This window comes from Leishmania panamensis, assembly GCF_000755165.1.
Source record: "Leishmania panamensis strain MHOM/PA/94/PSC-1 chromosome 20 sequence".
NCBI lineage: Eukaryota > Euglenozoa > Kinetoplastea > Trypanosomatida > Trypanosomatidae > Leishmania > Leishmania panamensis.
Window position 1 is genome coordinate 321,275 of NC_025866.1, and position 19,291 is coordinate 340,565.

General features: G+C 54.0%; 6 protein-coding genes across 6 annotated transcripts, besides 2 other annotated features; all 6 read left to right on the top strand.

The window, feature by feature from the left end:
• Window positions 1–566: 566 nt before the first annotated feature.
• Window positions 567–1,199, top strand: LPMP_200760 (protein phosphatase 2C-like protein; the record flags this gene model as incomplete). Its single annotated transcript, XM_010699973.1, has 1 exon — window positions 567–1,199. The coding sequence occupies one exon, from the start codon at window positions 567–569 to the stop codon at window positions 1,197–1,199; it is 633 nt and encodes a 210-aa protein (XP_010698275.1).
• A 1,005-nt stretch (window positions 1,200–2,204) lies between these two features.
• Window positions 2,205–3,611, top strand: LPMP_200770 (hypothetical protein; the record flags this gene model as incomplete). Its single annotated transcript, XM_010699974.1, has 1 exon — window positions 2,205–3,611. One exon carries the CDS (start codon window positions 2,205–2,207, stop codon window positions 3,609–3,611), a length of 1,407 nt encoding a protein of 468 aa, XP_010698276.1.
• A 1,093-nt stretch (window positions 3,612–4,704) lies between these two features.
• Window positions 4,705–6,231, top strand: LPMP_200780 (hypothetical protein; the record flags this gene model as incomplete). The annotated part of the gene is made up of 1 exon (XM_010699975.1): window positions 4,705–6,231. The coding sequence occupies one exon, from the start codon at window positions 4,705–4,707 to the stop codon at window positions 6,229–6,231; it is 1,527 nt and encodes a 508-aa protein (XP_010698277.1).
• A 1,012-nt stretch (window positions 6,232–7,243) lies between these two features.
• Window positions 7,244–7,779: a repeat region.
• Window positions 7,780–8,295: 516 nt separating this feature from the next.
• Window positions 8,296–9,705, top strand: LPMP_200790 (hypothetical protein; the record flags this gene model as incomplete). Its single annotated transcript, XM_010699976.1, has 1 exon — window positions 8,296–9,705. The coding sequence occupies one exon, from the start codon at window positions 8,296–8,298 to the stop codon at window positions 9,703–9,705; it is 1,410 nt and encodes a 469-aa protein (XP_010698278.1).
• Window positions 9,706–10,681: 976 nt separating this feature from the next.
• LPMP_200800 (hypothetical protein) lies at window positions 10,682–11,332 on the top strand (the record flags this gene model as incomplete). Its single annotated transcript, XM_010699977.1, has 1 exon — window positions 10,682–11,332. The coding sequence occupies one exon, from the start codon at window positions 10,682–10,684 to the stop codon at window positions 11,330–11,332; it is 651 nt and encodes a 216-aa protein (XP_010698279.1).
• Window positions 11,333–15,169: 3,837 nt separating this feature from the next.
• Window positions 15,170–16,066, top strand: LPMP_200810 (serine/threonine-protein phosphatase PP1, putative; the record flags this gene model as incomplete). The annotated part of the gene is made up of 1 exon (XM_010699978.1): window positions 15,170–16,066. One exon carries the CDS (start codon window positions 15,170–15,172, stop codon window positions 16,064–16,066), a length of 897 nt encoding a protein of 298 aa, XP_010698280.1.
• Window positions 16,067–16,385: 319 nt separating this feature from the next.
• Window positions 16,386–16,918: a repeat region.
• The last annotated feature ends 2,373 nt before the right edge of the window (window positions 16,919–19,291 follow it).

Here is a 19,291-nt window from a genome sequence, read left to right on the forward strand (position 1 = left end):
TTCTGCCCCCCCTCCCCCTCCCCCCTCTCTTCTCTCTCTCCATCACCTACCTCTGTTTACATTATTTTGAAGGCCCACAAGGGACACCACTCTATTCGGCTCACTCTGAAGTGCAAACAAACTGGACTTCCTGCAAAGCGCACCACGGATTACTGCTCTTTTTTTTTTTGTGTTCCTGACGCGTATTCCATTGAGGCGTGTGAAAAGGGGAAACCATCGTCGACAAAACACCATAGGCAGCTGTAAGAGGTGGTGCCGTAGGTGCACGCTTTCATCTTTTTTTTTTTCAGGTCCAGCGCGCTTCTTGTTCTTCTGGTTTCCCATCCAAATAAGCATTCCCTCCAGAGGCCAACCACATGATTTCGAGTACGCGAGCGTGGAGGTGCGCATTGCAAGCGGCTCTCCGCTTTGGTCATCGCGGCGCCTGTGCTATTCCGCATCCCAAGAAAGCGTACCGTGGCGGAGAAGATGCCTACGCGTTTCATCCATACTGCATCGGTGTGGCTGACGGTGTTGGCGGATACGCGTCTTATGGCATCGAACCTGCCATCTACACACGCAATGTGATGCGTTTTACTTTGGAGTATGTGGAGAGGGAGGCCAACGACTCAAAACGAGCCACCGCCCTCGCGGCTCTCAACTACGGGTACAAGAAGGCAAATGATGCGAAACAACCTGGAGGCTGTCCTGTCGCTCTGGCCACCATTGTGGACAACACACACGCGTCATTGTTGAACTTGGGTGATTGCGGTCTGGTGATTGTGCGGCAGGGTAAGCTCCTGTATCGCACAGAGATACAGCAGCACTCCTTCAACTGTCCGTACCAGCTCCCTGAGGATCCACCTAGCGCTGGTGAGCAGGCCAAGATCGAAGTGCGCTCCGGCGACGTTTTCCTTTGTGTGAGCGACGGTGTGCTGGACAACGTCGAGCTGGACCGCCTCCTCGACCACCTCAACGAGGTACCAGCGACGGGGTGTCACAATGTAGCCGAGTCTATCGGCCAGGAGGCTTTTCGCAACGCACAAGACCGTCGCTACCTTTCACCATTTGCACGTCACGCAGAAGAAGCTGGCTACCGCTATACTGGCGGCAAGCTCGACGACATTACGGCACTGGTGGCTCAAGTAACCTCCGACAGCGAAGAGGGAGCTGCAAACTGCCCTCCCTTGATTACGATGCTGTTGGACATAGACAAGTGAGTAGATGTATCCCTGAACAAGCGGCGGATAGTAGCGACTGCCGTTGATGTTGGCCTCGGGCACATCTGACGACTCTTTGTGCTCTCTCTTTCGCATCGGGCCTTGGCAAGGCCTCCTTTTCTGTGAGCTTTGTTATATGCGTTCTGTCATTGTTTGCGCTGGCGCTCTTGGGTTGGGGTAAAGCGTACTTGACCACGTTTTTCAAGATGGAGTGGGTTGAGGATGTCCGTGTGGCCTTCTCGATGTCTCGCTTTTTCTCAAAGATGAGCCTACCGAGGCACACACGCTTTGGAATGTCACTGACTGGGGGGGGGGGGCGGGGTTGTGCATGTTTAGCTTCTGTCTGGTCGTCTCCCCCACTCTTGTACCTCTCCACCATTGGCTGTTTTTTTTTTTTTTGAAACTCTCACGCGCCTTTGCTTCCGCAAAAGCGACAGCTTCAGCGCCGACGGGCCCCAGCACTATATAGAGCAAAATCTGCTTATCGTGGTACGAACGAGGCTGCTACAAGGATAACGAATGAGGGATACCCTCGACAAAGGAAACAACCACGCGAGTCAAGTATGCACCGGGCCACTGAGACGCAAGAGGAGGGTGGGGTGGGGTGGGGTGAGCAGTAGATGCCCTGAGCGCTCCGCTTCTGTTTTCCCTGTTTGTGGCGGATCCGTTTGCCCTCAAAGCTAGGTGTACGCAGATGAAGAGGTGCTGCTTTCCCACCAGGAGCCGCGAGTTGCTGAAATTTCCTCGTGAGCAAATGACTGCTCTACTCCTTTACTTCTCTCCTGTTCTCTCTCTCTCCCTTTCTCTCTCTCTTTCTCTTGTGCGTGGCTTCTCGACGCCGCGAAACTGATCATTGACGGGCAGCACACGGACGTAAGACGTGCACACACCTACAAATTTCATCTGCAACGTGAGACCAGAGATGCGTTGTATTTTTGCTGCTTGAGGCTTGCTGTTCTTCTTTTTTTTTCCGTGCGAACCTTTTCAGCTTCTCCACACGCGTTCATGGAGTCGAAACTGAGTAGCGCCTTGCGCATCTGTGATAAGTGCAAAACCTATGCGGAACTCTGCAGAACATTTGACGAGAAGGCTTCCCCAATCCTTGAACAGGCTCTACAGTCCCCCACTGTGAAGGCTCCCCGTGACCACACCACGCCTGATGAATGTAGTCCACGTGTGGCAGAACTGCGCGAGGCCTTGTGCACTCGTCTTGGTGCCCATGAGGCTACACCGGCCGAAGACGATGTGTGGTTTTTGATCTATCGGGCGGTCAGCAACCTCGTAGAACGTCAGCAGCGCAAGCGGCCACGCGATCGAGATGGCGTGTCGCTCTCGACGCTGGTCACAAACTGCTTTGTGCTCTTGTGTACCCGCACTTTGCCGCAGCTCGATCACATGAAGCTGCGGTGGGGATTTTTGAAAAAAGAGCGCGCGGCATTGGAGGCGAGCGACGCCTATGTGCATTCCAACGCCTCAGAGCGGCGCAAACTGCAGCTCAATGCTACTAGCGTCCTCTCCGTCTTCTCGGAGAAGGCACACAAACACTACTTCACGCTTGTGTGGATGGTGTGTGTGGAGAAGGCTGGTGAGGCTGCCCTGCACATTCACCTGCTGCACCGGCTAGGGTCTGTTGTTCTGCCCCACCTCACAAACCCACTCGTACTAGCGGACTACCTCACCGGCTGCTTCAGCAGCGGTGGTATCGTGTCGATCCTTTCGCTGCAAGGACTCTTTGTACTCATGCTCGATCACGGGCTAGAGTACCCGAATTACTACGAACAACTCTACAGTCTCTTGACACCCGACGCGTTTGCTTCGCGGCACCGGTATGAGCTGTTTCGGCTGCTGGATCTCTCCATGACATCGCTTCGCGTACCGTCCTACATTGCGGCAAGCGTGATCAAGCGCGTGGCACAGGTGTCGCTGATGGCACCCGCGCCGACACTTTACTTTACTCTTCCCTTTCTTCGCAAGGTGTTGCAGACCCATCCCAATTGTATAGCTCTTATTCACCGAAGCAGTCGCGAGGCTGTAGTCCCTGAAGACATGGCTGGGCAAGACGCGGACACTGCCACTGCGCAGTCTGCCAAGGCGCAGGCAATGAGCGACACCGCCGCTCTTTTCGACGGCCGTGACCCCTTTGACGACCGCGCAAAGTTGCCAGAAACACACGCGCTGAACTCTACACTGTGGGAGCTGACCGCGTTGGAGCGGCACTTCATGCCGGTTGTCCCGCTCATGGTGTCAGCGTTTTCTAGCACGGCAGAGGACAAGACGCCGCTGCGCTACGAAAAGAGCTACGGCCGCCTTTTTACCGCGGAGGTGACCCGGGCTATCGATAGTCATCATCTGCCCACGATAGCCTACGAGGCGCCATCGGAGGCAGACCCAACTGATCTGCTTTCCTTCTAAGAGAGAAAGACGGTCACGGAAAGACTAGACGGGCTTTGTCGCGACTGGGTCAGTATGGCAGTGTTGCAGGCCTCTCAGCCGATTATCTGCTGTTCGCTAAGTCGAGTACATATACGGTCACAGTGGAAAGAATGGCCAGCACGGGGTCCCACGCGGACGGGCACACACACCCCCACACCCCCCACATGAATATCCGAGTAATTTCTGTACTAAAGCCGAACACATGACGGCACATAACACCCACACCCACAGTGCAACAACAACAAAAAAGAGAGGGACATACTCTCACTATCACTTTGGGATCCGCGAGAGGGAAAGAGCTCGAAAGACTCCGCTCGTTAGAGGGGCCTTAAGTAAGTCGTTCCTGCTTATCATTTTCCGGTGTAAGGGAGATGCAAGAGAGGCATACGCTCATTTTCGTCTGCGCATCAACGCGCTGCATCGCGTGCCGCTGGCGACGACTGTTTTCGTCCTTCTGGCTATGTAGCTGCTGCACGTTGCACGACAAGGCTTTACCTGAGAGAGGGAAACAAGTGCGCAAACGTCTGTGAGAGAGAGAGAGAGGCGAATTATGTAATGAAACACCTATGACGAAGCAGATGCGCACTAGCTGTGGGGGCCGCCATCTAGCTTTTCTCTCTCTGTGTTTTACCCCTCATACAGCCCACCTTTTGTATTCAACGATTCACTCTCTTCCTTCCCCGCTGATTCCATTTTCCTTTTCATCATTGCTGAATGAAGGACTGACTGGCTTGTTCGAGCTAAAGGATTGTGCGTGTGTGCGCGTGTGTGCAGGTGCGCTCAGCTTCACACACACATACACACAGACTCACGTCTCGCTGTGAGCATCCCCCCCTTTTCAACTTTTCTGCGAGCGCTCTTATCTTGCTTTGCTTTGATGAGGACTTGACCACAGTGGAGTAGTAACGAACCGAGCAAGTAAACCCGATAAAAGGGGTCACGGCAGTAAACGTGATAGACTGCACACTCTTTTCATCGGCGCGTTCCCGCTACTTCCTCGCCCGTGACTGAGAGAGGCAGGAAGGGGGACAGCACAATCGTTACTTCTGTGGAAGCACCGGTGTGCTTGCAAATGCTGCGCTTCTCGGCGTCTGCTGCCCTGCGAGGGGCATCGCGCGTGGCTGCCTCAGCAGTTCTTTCCGCTCACCGACAGCTCGTTCACACTCCTGTGCGCTCAGGGAAAGCTGCCTTGCAGCCGCCAGCGTGGATCGAGCAGCTCCGACAGGACGCCAAAACTACTGAGAAGTCCATCTCGTATGACATCAAGGTGTACGATGAGCTTTCCTGGCGGCGAAAGCGCTTCACTTTTGACAAGGAGCTATGGGATCCGATGCGGATGAGTAGCATCCTGCGTAATCGACTCTGTCTGGGCAACGAAGGCGCCGAGTACACAGTCATTGGGGAGGCTTTCGTTTTTCCAGACCGTGAGGACTCCCCAATCGTGAACGAGCCGCAGCGCGTCTGCGCACTTCTCTGGGATCACAACAGCTCCACGGAGAAGGTAATGATCCAGCTCTCTGAGCACTTTCCTCCGCTACTGTGGCACACGGTAAAGCCGACGTTGGGGGCATTGAGGAAGGTCTTCTCAGAGTTCCTCGATGTGGACGCGGAGCACATGAAGAAGTATCTTCCCTACTATGAGGAGGTGCAGAACCGTATCGAAACTCAGATGGACGAGAAGCTAACCGGCACCTTGAGTCCATCGCACATGAAAGACAAGTTCATTGAGGACATGCGCAAGCGTGATCCTCGGTCGGTGGAGCTGGACTATCCGAATGAGTACAACATTTTTCTCGGCCTAACTCCGCACTTCCGCGTCACGGAGGATCAACTCATGAAGAAGAATCCGTTTGTGTTTGGGTGGCCTATGCTGCTCAGCGATGGCAACGAGTATCTGGAGGATACCCCGCTGCGCATGGCCGCGTTCCGTACCGTTTATTCAAAGTCGCTGCTGATGTTTCACACCCGCCTCGACCTTCAGGTGGACCACCGGCAGACGCATCTGCCCGGCGACGATGTGGAGGACATTCTGCTGGAGATGCCTGTCTTTTGCACTGTCAACTACCCCACAAACACCCGGCTCTCTGGTGGACGCCCGCTGGTGCAACGGTTCAATCAGGTGATGGGCACCTCATACCCTCTCGGCATACCGGTGGATGTGCTGGCCACCTTCGCTCGCGAAAGCACCGTCAAAGGGGAACGGGAGTTGCTGGAGGAGTTGAAGTTCCTGACAGCGGCGTCGCAGAAAGCACCAGAGCTGGAGCGTGTGTTTCGTGTCTCGGAGGACCAGCTGAGCTCGAACAAGATCATTGGCCAGCTAGCCTATACGATTGTGTATCTTGCTCTGGTGAACTACCAGAAGTTTGTCGAGGACGTCTTCAAGGTGTACTGGAATCACCCAAGCGACCTTATCCGCGTCGCGTGTGCGAAGGGGGCTCACATTGTGGAGCGGCAGGATTTGGTAGAACAGCTCATTCAAGCGGAACCAGAGGGGCGGTGCAAGACTATGCTCATGACGACAATGCATCTACACACAGAAACGCACCCAGCCAAGGCGGCGTGTTCGGAAAGGAAGACGGCTGAGAGGAACTTATGGTGACCGGATGCCTGAATCTAACGCCATTACTTTTGTGTGATGCTCATGATGGAGTCTGTTTCTTTCTTTTCCTCCCTCTGCAGGTGTGGGAGGGGAATACTCAATAAACTGCTCGCAAAGGCAGGTGTTCACAGTAGTGTCCATTCGCATTGAAGTGGTGCTGTATTCCCATTGCGCACAATACATCCATCATTAAAGAACAGAGCATTAAAGTCATAGTGTGCCTGCTCGCCCTTCAGGCAACATCAGTGAGGGGGGGGGGGGGGGGGGGCAAACCGGTGAAGACAGAGTCCACAGCCTGAAAGATGGAGACTGATAAAGCGGCTTCGCCGTCTGTCGACTCTCTTTTACTGCACCTCAGTGCTCAAAGGGGCTCTTTTTCTTCTCTTGATGACCCTTCTTACATGCCGCACCGACTCTCACGTAGTTGCTCTTCGGTGTTGCTCTCTTCTGACCTTTTCTCCACTGCGCCGCATTGCTCGAGTACCAGCGAGTGCGATGACTCGTTTATTCTCTCTTCTGGATCTCTCTTATTTCTCTTAGCCCTTACCATTGCAGTACCCCCCCCCTCTCCACACACACACACACACACGCCGTGAACAGATACCATGCCGGGACACACGTTTCCATTCGGTGGAGGCGTTTTTCTACTCATCTTGCTTTCTGCACCTGCCGTTTGTCAGTGAGGATTTATTCTCCCACTCGCCGCAATGTTCGTTCACAGGAGCTTTTGGTGGCTTCCCCGCCCCTGTCAAGATGAAGGGACACCATGTGAATGGTAAGGCGCGCCTACTCAGGCCCTTTGGTGGTCGTGACGCCTTTCCACTCCGCCTCTCCCCTTCCTGTCCTCCTTTCTACATGACCGTTGCTTTATTGAATACCGTTGTTGTTGATGTCTCACAAAGCCTTGAAGGGCAACCCTGCCATCTCACTCGATGGGCTTTCGGCTAGGGCTGAGTCCTTCTTTTTTCCCTCTTTCTTGACACAATCCTCTTTTTTTTCCCTACTGCCGTTGGCGCCCCTCTGATGGCGGAGGGACACCTCAGTGCGCGGCATCCCCAGGGCTCCGCACTCTCACCTTGTGCGGAAGCCAGGCAGCCCCCCTCCCCGCCCCCCCCCCCTGCCAGTGCCGAGCCACCTCTGGTGGTGACTGGGCCAAGCGCCTACGCCGTGGGGAGGCTGGAGCGATGTATCGCTGCTGATGCTGGCAGACTGGTGGTGTTGGGCGCTGCGTGGGAGCGACCCGCGACAGTGAAGAGGGTTGTGCCACCTACCCGATGGGGGGATGGCGTCGCCATGACTCAAGTGCACCCCACCCGGCCCTGGCTGCCCACTGGTGTGTAGCGCCTGAGCCGCCCCTGCGGTTGCACCGGGGGGCGAGCTGCGGATCGTGTAGGTGGGGCTTGAGGCAGGGACGGTGCTGGGATGACTGGGTCGGCGCGCTGCTGTGGCGCGTGCCTGCGGCTGCTTCGCACGCCGCGATGGGCGTGTGGCGGACCGGGGGTGGCGTGGCGTTCGAGTCCTGCTCAATGGCAGGGGAGGGACACGTTGTCGTGAAGATGCTCATCTCTCAAATCGATATCGTGCAGTTTTTCCAGAGCAAAATGAGTACTCGCCCGTACAGTCAAAGTGAAAAAAATGTACGGAAGGGAGAGGGGAATGGCCTACCGTACCCTCTGGCGTACACCCCCCCTGGCTGCTTCTCTTTGCTCTGTTTTCTTTCCCCTGGTCTTCCTCGCGCGACTCCCTCCACCTTCTCCTTCGAATTGGGTCCCCGCGATGACCGCAAGCACTTCTGCTTTTTTCTCTCCCTAAAGGAGGGAACGATGGGGCCGCCTCCCTTCCCCCGGAAAGAAGGATTGCTTCTACGTCCTTCTCTCCTACTCCACAGTTACCTGGTTGCATCATTTTCTCCTCTCCATTTAATGAACTTTGCGTAAAGCACTCTTTTCTCTCTCCCCACCCACTGAGCGCCTCAATTCGGGTACCAATGCAACACAGATGGGAATAGCGAAGGGGCAGCGGCAGGATCAGCAGAGAAGGGGAAAAGAGCTGGATGGTTGAAGGATGAGCCAGTTTGGTCGCCCGCAAGCTCCCTATGATTGGGGCGCTGGTGTGCGCGTGCGAGTGCAGCGGGCTTGTCAAGCGCCGTATTTTAGCCTCTTTCGCGAGGAGAACACACGTCAAGCAGATGCGGTGTACGAGGGGCGCTTGAGTCGTGCCGGCGCTGGCGCGTATCCAGCCATTAAAGACGATGGGCAGCGTCTCTTGTACTTTCCCTACAGAAATGCCGAGTCGGTGTACTGCACCACGGCGGAGGCTGCGGGCGTAGCATCCGAGGTGGTGACGCTGGTTGGCGCCACTGGGACGGTGGGCAAGTTCGTGGCGGAGCAGTACCTGCGCCGCGGCGTTAGTGTGACAGTCCTGGTGCGCGATACTGAAAAAGCTAAGTCTCTTTTTCTGCCAATTGCGGATGGCCAGCGTGAACGAAATCGATCGGCCTCCATGGGGTACATATACCTCGGCGGTGCGGCGGAGAAGCGTGAGCTGACGGAGTCTCTCGACTACAGAGATTCACGGCGGGGGGATCGTCACGTACTGCGGTACGAGTTCCGCACCTCGCATAGTGTTGGGGGCTCCAGCGCCGGTAATGCTGACATCAGTGGCAACCAGCGTGTCACGCTGGAGCTTATCGAAGGGGATGCGGGGTCAGCGGAGGACCTCGAGTTTTCGATGCGGCACGCAAGCGTCGTGTTCTACCTTGCCGCTGCGATTGAAGAGGCGCCCAGTCCGGCGCTACGGGCAGACGGTTGCCCTAGCTCCTCTGCTCCATGGTGGAGCCCCGGGTCGCGGTTTGGAAGCGGCCGGCGTTTTGGCAGCTTCCTGCACGCCCTTGACGCCTGTCGCCGTGTCGACGCTCACTTCGTCGTGCTGACACCGCTGTGGGTACGCGGGTCGCGTCTATCGCCGCTTTACTGGTACCGGCGACTCGTGGCATACCCGCGTGGGTACTGCAAGGCAGTGCAGCTGCAGGAGCAAACGCTGCTTAGTCAGAACGGTAACCCGAACGTGCACTGCTACTTTGGCACGGAGGAGCTGGAGGAACGGCAGTCGGGTGGTGCCTGGAACAGCTGGTGGCGCATGTGGCTCTCGACGGAGCCACACGGCGACCTTCTAAAGCTGCGCAGTCCAGTACGCTTTTCACTTTTCCGGCTCTCTGACATCGTCTTTCCAAGTTTCAACGAGCGCATCGTCGCTGCCAAGAACAACCGCGTCGACGACGACTTTCACACCAAGCCCATTCGGCAGGGTGATTTGGACGCACGACTCCTGGCAAACGTCTTGGTGAAATCTATTGGACTCTGCAATTCCGTTGTAGCGAGCCGCATCGACGTTGGTGGGTGCATGCGGGATGGCACAGATATGCGGGATTCCAGCGCTGTCTTCGATCTCTTTGAGCAGCTCCGAAATGAGTAGTGGAAACGGACTGGCACCCACGATGGGAGTAGCAAATGGGGTGGAACACGACGAGCAACACACGATGCGACTCACCGCATTTTTCTTGGTGTGTGTGTGTGTGTGCTCCTTACTTTTAATCCCATCCTCTTCACGTGATGGTGTGCGCGTGAACACGAGTGCTGTGCCTGTAAGTGCTTGTGTGGGGTTGTGGAGTTTGTCACTTGCGCTTCATGCTTTCATGGAACCAGTGTCGACCAAAAAGAGGTTGTGTTGTGATCTTCGACGTATGGGACACGGAGCTGCTTTAAGGCACGCGCGCTTTTCTTTTCTACGATCTGTTCTGCACAGAGGGACCTAGCGCACCCGCGAGAGTGGGTGCACCCATGTGAGATGGAAAGGCAATGCTGGTGACCTCACTCTCCAAATAGAGGTGGCTTACAACTGGTGTGTACCGAATGTCTGGAATACCGCGCGACACGGATACCCTTTTCTCTGTTGTTGTCTCGTAAATAAATACCAAGCCTTGTGTGTGTGTGTCTCTCTCTCTCTCACTGTCATTCACCTTTCAGCTCACTCTCCTCATGCTTCCTTCACCTGCGCCTCCTATATGTCCAACACTGTGCCCCCCTTTTTTTTTTGCTTGGTCAAGTACTACGTGTACGTCTACGTGTGCGTCTGCATGTGCGACAGCTCGGTTACATTTCGAACCACGAGTGTCCCGATGACATTGGCTGTTGCCGCTTCTGCAAGAATCAAACTCGGGGATACACAGCCGCCGCTTTTTTTTTTTGCTCACGGATGCAGCCTCTCTTACCAATCTGCAGCACACCCCAAACCAAACTATTCTCTGAGCTTCTTGCGCTAGTCATCGGTCCCTGCGACAGTACTCGCTGTACACGTCTTTGCATCACCCCATTACCTCCCCCTCCGCCGCCGCACACACGCAGACACACCCGCGCTGAAGCAGGTGTTGAGGTCACTATCTGAGAAGGTAATGGACACCCTCACATTTCGCCGGGCCAACCGCTATGGCGACGAAGCCAACGGCGCGGCGTACATAGAAAGCGAATACTCCTACGTCTCCCCGTCTGAGCAATTCGCGGAGGACAACTTATTACGGTCCTACGCCGGCAGGTACAATTCGCATCACACTGCCAGAGGTGATTCTGTTAACTGTGACTTGTTTTCAATGCAGCGCGTCATGGACATGACAGGGTCCCTGCAGAGGGAGCAGGAGGACAGAGAGGCTCGCGAGGCAGTCGTCGACATCAGCGAGGCCGAGCGAATGCGCCAGGTGCGAGATGCACAATGGGAAGCTGTGAAGGCACGCATGAGCCAACGGGCGACATCCATGCATACCGTTCGAGCCCACGACAGCGAGGATGACGAAGAGGAGGTGGAGCTGAGGTCGGGTCACACGACGCTGTCCGCCTCGCTGAACGCGCTCGTGCCCTCCTTGTCGGAGGAGCGTGCCATGCAAAGCGGTGGATCTTGTGTGGTAGAGTCGATGCCAGAGAGGTTCTGTCATTTCGTCTACAACTGGTTCATGTACTTCGTCTACGCACTCTCTGTCTCGGCGGTGCCAGGGATAGACGCCAGAAAAGGTGCGGACTCGCGAGAGTACTTTGACTTCCGTGTCCGCTAAGGACGCGTGATGTGGTCGTTGTCGCGCGCTTCTGCTGTCTTGGATACCTTCGTGAGGCGTATCTTCTCTAAATTTTTGCCATTGCTTTATTTGTGCATACCTTTAGTGCTGATATTTTTCTTTTTTTTTTGTCTGTTGTGACTGCGTACCGCCGCAGTCTTCACGAGGTGCGGCGTAGTGCTACAGATGGAGGCAACAGAGAGATTTTGTTGCCACCCTTCTCTTCATGTACCGCCTCTTTCCCACCCTCCTTCATCTATTTTGAGCAAGGGTGTGCTTGTGACTTGTGATTTGTGTAAGGGAGGGGGCAGGCCAGGTGGCCGTGTTGATACAGTGACACCCTTCCTCCTTTTCCTCCTGTGTTACACAGCACTGGGCTGTCTGGTGCCTCTTCTTCGCTTGTCTTCCTCTCTTCAGTTTCTGTTGCCACCCTCGTTCAGTTGCTTTCACTTGTTCTCCATTCTTTCCCATTTACTGAGCGCTCTTTGGCTGGGGGGCGCAGGAGTCGTGTGTGTGTGTGTGTCTCAGTTGTGTATTTATGCATGTTCTTGCTGCCTATTGCGGAAGAGGGAGGAAAAATACATACGCAGATGCTCAAAGAAAATCATTTATGAGGGGCTGTGGAAGATGAAGGGGGGGGGGAGTAAGCAGTGCCAAAGCTCGTGTGGTCTCTACACTACTCTTCCTCTCGCTCTCGTTTGCTATCTCTGTGGGCTGTCGTGGGAGACGCCTGCAAGGTTGGTTGCTTCTCTTACCCTTCGTCGTTGCATCTGCTCATTTTACGTTATGGGGCCCAGTTGCGCGTATGCGCGTTTGTGTGGGTGGAGGCGTGCACCTCATCCCTCGCGTGTGATATTGAAGAAGAGAGAAGTTACAGCTCCTCCGCATGATCGCTGTCGCCGCCTCTCTGTTGTTGTTCATTTTGTCGTCTCTATTTTTCGCCCATCACAACTGTCGCGATGGGCGAGGGTAGCTGGCGGTGGTGCGGCCTTTCAGAAGGCTCACACTCCCCTCTTTTCAAGCGTACGCTGCAAGGCGTGTGTCTCATGCACCAACAGACACTCTTCTTTTCCTACTCATATTACTCTCTATCTATCCATTCCCTCTCATTGCTCTCCACCCTTAACTGTACTTCCATCAACAACTCCACGCACAACCCTCCCCTTTCCCATTCTCCTCTGATACCCTCATCTCTATTTTCACACCTGCCACCACAGCATCCTTAAGCGTGTACACTACGTCACCTCCATCTTGTAGTGGATGGCTTACGCATTCCCTGGCCGCATTAACACCCCGCTCTCTCCCTTTTCCTCCTGTTTTGAGTGAGTGAGTGAGTGTGTGTGTGTGTGTGTGTGTGTTCGCTTCAGTTCACGTCGGATCGCTCTTTCTCGCTCGCTCGCCTTTTTTTTTCTGTTGTTGTTGTTATGTTCTCGGGGGGGCTTTTTCATTCTACTTTCTCGTGACGCGTCTCGCACAGAGCTCTTTGATTGATGCTGTGCTCTTCGTTTCTATCGCTACTTCCCACCTACGTACCAAGGGAACTTGAGCTCGCTCAACCCATCCTTCACATACCCCTCTTTCTCTCTCTCTCTCTCTCTCTCTCGCCTCTACCGTCCGTCTGTCTGCCTGCCCGCCCTGGAGACGTTTTCCTACACCTTGTTGGAGAGAGTGATCGCATCTTCATTGTTTTAAGCATACAGTGCCACTTGGAGTGATTCTCTTTCCTACCTCCCCTTTTCTCGTTTTCTTCTGTTCTTTCTTTTCTCGCTTTTTCTTTTCCCGCTTCTCCCCCTCACCGCCTTCGCGTTGGAAGAGGGGGTGTCACAGTGAAGCCCCATCAATCCGCAAAGAAAACAAGCAGAAAAAAGAACGCTAAAGAGCCTTCGCACCCTCCTCTGGCTGAGTTTCGCATTCCACCGCACGGAGGTGGAAGCGCCCGAAAGAGGTACGTTTTTTTTTTCCTTTTCCCCCGGCGGTCTTTCATCTTTGACCTGTTTAAGTCTCTTCTTCCCTTGCTTCTTCTTTTCTTTTTTTGTGGGTAGGCGCGTGCGTACGTTTCAGCTGGTGCATTTATATTTTTCCCTGTCTCCGCTCAAAAAGTAAAAAAAAAGCAACTCACCGCCTTGCTACGCGCTGCTTGTGTTGACTGAGTGAGCCGTAGACACTCCCTCTTGTTTCGTTTCTTTTGCCCTTTTCGCATTAAGCGAGCACTCTACTGGCTTTGAGAGGACAGAAGGGAGCATCATCAAGAGTGAGCAGAGGCGTGGCAGAGCCGCAGAGCATCCCCATATCACCACAAAGATAGCGAGAGAGGCCACGGAAGCGAGCAGAGAAGAAAAAAAAGAGAGCGCGAAGACGGAAAGGGAGGCTGATCTTTCTTTTCTCCTGTGAACACCACCTCCTCTTTGTGACAGCCAGTGTAATAATTGGAACGAAATACATTAGCACACATACCTCTACAGAGACGAGCGACGGCGCAGCGTGTCTCATCAGCACATCCTTAACCTCTTTTCAGAGGAGAAAGGATACCTTCTCTTTCGTGCTTTCTCCCTATTCCACAACTCAGTATCGCCTCTCACTGTCGTTCGGGCTCGTCTCTCTCTCTCTCTCTGGGAGACCTCACTCTGTTTTTTTTCTTCGTCTTCTCTGTTGGCACCATTCTTGGGCCACGATTGCAGCACCGTGGATATCGTTTTGCGCATCTTTCCTCGTTTTTACCCCTCTGATTTCTTCGCCCTTTTCTTCTTTGACATTTTCCTCTGTGCTGAGGTTGTTCCCTCGCTCTGTGTATCTGGTGTGTGTGTGTGTGCATTGCCCTTTCTCTCTCTTTCTGGGCTCTCCCTCTTCCTCATCAAATCGTCAACAACTCACCGGCACTTTTTCTTTTTAGAGTCTCTCGCTCTCTCGCTCATCTCCTTTCCGTCCCGTGAACAGAAGGGAGGGGGAAAACAAAAGAAGCTCTCCCTTTTATAGCTCTCTGCTACACCGCTGGCTTGACTCTCGTTTTGCTTGCTCTACTTCTCCCTCACTCTTTTTTTTTTCCTTATTACTGTCGCTCTTTTTCACGTTACGATTTCTCTTCCCCCCCTCTCTTTATCCCCCCTCACTCTCACTCTCACTCTCACTCTCACTCTCTTGTACTTTTACTTCTTCTTTTCTTTTTTTTTGCGGGATCGTTTGTCTCCTTTTGTAGGCACCCTGCTGGCATATAATCATTCTTCGTTCTTGGTCGCCTCCTTTCCCTTTTCCTTTTCTCCTCTCCTTTTTGCTCCTCACGTTTTCAGCCTCAAGAAAGAGAGACCAACAAAAGGGAATCCCGCCCCTCCCCTCCCCTCTCCTCTCCTCCGTGTTCAGGTCTGCGGTACACCATCATAACAGAAAGTCCCGCCAAGTCCCCCCCCCAAAAAGAAAAAAAGTGGTGTTACGAAAGAGGACAAGTGGCAACACGGGAAAAAAAAACGCCAGTACGCTCTATCTTTTCGACACCAGCCTCACTCCCGCTCTTTTTGTTCCCTCTTTCCCCGATTCGGTGGGCCTGTGTGTGCGTGTTTGGTGGGGGCTGCAGATTCCCTCTCCCGTGTAGACACGGTGCTTGTTTTATTGTTTAGTTGTCATCATCTCGAGACACTCTCGTAAATTACCCCCTTTTTGACATTCTTGCAGTTTTCTCCGAGTAGCGCTGCGCATGTGCGTGTGTGTTAGTACCTTTACTACAATTTTTTTGCTTTATTGTCTGTGCACTCTTCCATTTCTCTCCCTGACGACACACATTTACATCCATTTTCCCTTTTCTCTTTTCTTTCTTTTCTCCTTGCAGAGACAAGAGTGCCTACTGTCATGTCTAGCTTATCTACGGTACATCAGCTCATAGAGCGCCTCATCATGGTTCAACGCAACCGTGGGCCGCCACAAGTGTTAGTCCGTGAGGAAGAAATCCGTGCCGTGCTCACCGAGGTGCGCGAGATCTTCATGTCGCAGCCAATGCTTCTCGAGATCCGCCCACCTGTGCGCGTGTGCGGCGACACGCACGGTCAGTACTACGACCTGCTGCGCATCTTTGAGAAGTGCGGCTTCCCGCCATACTCGAACTACCTGTTTCTCGGCGACTACGTTGATCGCGGCAAGCACAGCGTCGAGACGATCATCCTGCAGTTCTGCTACAAGATTGTGTACCGCGAGAACTTCTTCCTTCTGCGCGGCAACCACGAGTGCGCAAGCATCAACAAGATGTACGGGTTCTTCGACGATGTGAAGCGGCGGTATAACATCAAGCTGTTCAAGGCGTTCACGGATGTGTTCAACACGATGCCCGTGTGCTGTGTGATTAGCGAGAAGATCATCTGTATGCACGGTGGGCTTAGTCCTGATTTGACATCTGTAGCCTCCGTTATGGACATCGAGCGTCCGTGCGACGTGCCTGATCGTGGCATCCTGTGCGATTTGCTGTGGGCCGACCCGGAGGATGACGTGCAGGGCTTCCTGGAGAGCGACCGCGGCGTGAGCTACCTGTTTGGTGAGGACATTGTGAACGACTTCCTGGACATGGTGGACATGGACCTGATTGTGCGCGCGCACCAGGTGATGGAGCGCGGCTACGGGTTCTTTGCGAGCCGCCAGCTTGTGACGGTGTTCTCTGCGCCAAACTACTGCGGCGAGTTCGACAACGACGCTGCCGTGATGAACATCGACGACAAGCTGCAGTGCTCCTTCCTGATCATTCCTGCCTTTCGCTAAGTATGCTGAGAGCTGATGGGACTTCTTTGAGTCAACAAAGGCGTCTGCAATTGCAAACTGTGATGGCAGGCTGAGCGCCAATAATGTCAATCGTTCAAACCTTTTGAGGGTATTGCGACATCTCTGAAGTGTACCTCAAAAGTTTCACATTAAAGGTTCTTGGTAGTGTCTGTGGGTGCTGTTCGACGATACATGACAGGAAGTGAACGACTTTCTGCGAACTTTTGCTGCCAGTGTTTTGGATGATTGTGCGACGTACAGCTGCGTTCACAAGTTGTGATTCGGTAGTGCACAGGTCGCTCTCGTCTCTTGGTTAGTGGCGCCCCTCTGATGGCGGAGGGACACCTCGGTACGCGGCATCCCCAGGGCTCCGCACTCTCACCTTGTGCGGAAGCCAGGCAGCCCCCCTCCCCGTCCCCCCCCTGCCAGTGCCGAGCCATCTCTGGTGGTGACTGGGCCAAGCGCCTACGCCGTGGGGAGGCTGGAGCGATGTATCGCTGCTGATGCTGGCAGACTGGTGGTGTTGGGCGCTGCGTGGGAGCGACCCGCGGCAGTGAAGAGGGTTGTGCCACCTACCCGATGGGGGGATGGCGTCGCCATGGCTCAAGTGCACCCCACCCGGCCCTGGCTGCCCACTGGTGTGTGGCGCCCGAGCCGCCCCTGCGGTTGCACCGGGGGGCGAGCTGCGGATCGTGTAGGTGGGGCTTGAGGCAGGGACGGTGCTGGGATGACTGGGTCGGCGCGCTGCTGTGGCGCGTGCCTGCGGCTGCTTCGCACGCCGCGATGGGCGTGTGGCGGACCGGGGGTGGCGTGGCGTTCGAGTCCTGCTCAATGGCAGGGGAGGGACACGTTGTCGTGAAGTGTCGATTTTGTTATTTTTTTGTGTATTCTCTTCTGCGGGTAGCCGATATAGGCATACACGTACCCCCAGACACCTTCTCAGCAGCTGTGCAGTTTGGTATGTACATTTGTGTGTGTGTGTGTGTGTGGGTGTGAATGGTTTTTGGTACTCTTTTTGGAGTTTTTTGCCGCTTGATTCTCTTAGTGGTTGAGTGCAGTGGGGACTCTGGGTAACCGGCGTCTACCGGCCTTACCTCTCTCTCTTCACTTCTCTTTTTCTGTCTCGTTGGTGCTGTTGTCTCTCTCTCTCTCTCTCTTCTCAGGTACTTACGAGGGCTGCTCGTTGTGGGGCCGTGTGTCTGCGTGTGTTTACTCTTTCACTGGATTCTGCCCTACTCAATCGTTTCTTCGACGGATGACTTCTCCGGTCTCGGGCAGGATTGAGGGGTTGGCTTTAAGGGGCGTCTTCCGCAGCACGAATTGGAAAAGGGCAAAATAAGCGGGCCTCACATGAAAAAGGCGAAGAGGCGTGTGCCTCTAAAAAGTATTGATATAGTGCGGAGAGGGGGTGGTCCGGAAGAAGAGATAGAGTGCATAATTGCTCCTCTCTGCTGGCTCGTGCTTTATTATTATTATTTACGAATGAGCTTTAGGTATCTTCTGCTGTATGATAAACGTGTTGTGACTGTGGTGGATATGTGTGTATGCTGTGTGTGAATGGGTCACTGTCTAGAAGCTGAGACTGAGAAGAAGGATGCAAACGTCAAGGCGCCGCTTACACCATCGCCACCTACTTGGATTAAAGGAAAGAAGCCTTGGCTGCGTCGTAGAAAAGAAGACCGCTTGTACCCGCCCTTCTTGTCCCCCCCCCCCGACTGCCATGATGGGAAACCTTTGCGTCTGCAAGACTGCGTAGTTAGTGTCGATGATTGTGTGTGATTTTTTTTTTACTCATTTCTCCATCTTACTTGCCTTTGCTGTGGATGTCTCTGCTTTCCGCAGCCACGCTGACGGACGCGCGAAGAGAAGCATTGCAACTGCATCATTAAGTTTTTTCTCTGCTCTGGTGTGTGGCCATTTTGATGATATCACCATCCTTTTCCCCCCTCTCCCCACAGCTCTTCTGCGTCTATCTTCGTCTCTCTTCCGTCTTTTTTCATTGAGCAGCTTGTGATAGCTTTTCAATACCAACATATCTAACGTTGTCTTTGCATGTGTGTATGTGTATTGTTTTGTGGTAGTCTTCGTTTAGCTACTCGTTTATTCTTCGCCTTCGGTTTATTTTTCTTCTCCTATTGGCACCACCCTCGGCACGATCCCCTCCCCTACTTCTCCGCTATTGCAGAATGTGACCCGCAGATCAGGTAGAAACCTACAACGAAAACAAGCAAAGCACGTGTTTCGCCACGAGCGAAACAGAGAAAATGTCAATGAAGCACACACCCCCACACACACGAGAACGAGCCAATCTGCTTGAGGAGGAATGTGAAGAGCGGCACAGTCGAGTTCTCCCTCTTTTTTTTTCTTTACCACTCCTCAACACTGTGCACTGTCTCTCTCTCTCTCTCTCACAGCTGTCCACGCACCACAAGGTGGGGGTGTGGCGAGGTGGAGGCGTTCTTTTAGCGAAGAACGAGAGGCAAATAGAGGGTGGGGCTTTTCATTCTCGTCTCTCGTCTCTCTCACTGTGCCCGTCGTATTCACATCCGAAACGAAAAGATGCGCATAACTTATCAATGCAACCCCCAAAACGTACGGGCGTGTCAGTCGGTACAGTGATGGCGGGGTCCCTGTGCGTTCTTTTCCTCTTTTCCCCTTTCCCTCTCCTCCATCCATGCACCAGCCTGCAGTCCCTCTCCTCACTTTCGATGAACGCTACAATCCTTTCTTCACTATCCCCGCTCTATACTCTCGCCGTTTCTCTACACGTCCCCCCCCCCCGCACCCTCCCTCGGCCTATACCCACCTTCACATCTTTGCTGAGCTGGGGGTGACTCCTACGGGCATCTCTCTTTGTTTTGTGCTTTCGGCTCTCTCTCGCTCCTCTTTTCCTTTCCACTGCACCCCCTTACCTCGCAGGAGGAAAGGTGTCTGTGCTTCAGAGAGCGAGAGGGGAGAGAGAGAGTTAGCAATACAGCATCGCACTCAAAAACGAGAGGGCGTCGCACGCATACTGTGCTTGCCTCTGTTGCTTCGGGGGTATATTATCTCCCAAAAGAGAGGCTTACCTGTTTCTCTGCTCCCTTTTCACGCTTCCTTGCACATGCTTCAGCATCCAGCTGTGCATCTCCGCACGTTGTCCTTTCCACCTCCTCTCCCCCCTCAACATACTCCCATCACCAACTCTCAATCGCAGTGCAGCACGCCTCTGTGTGTCTGTATGCG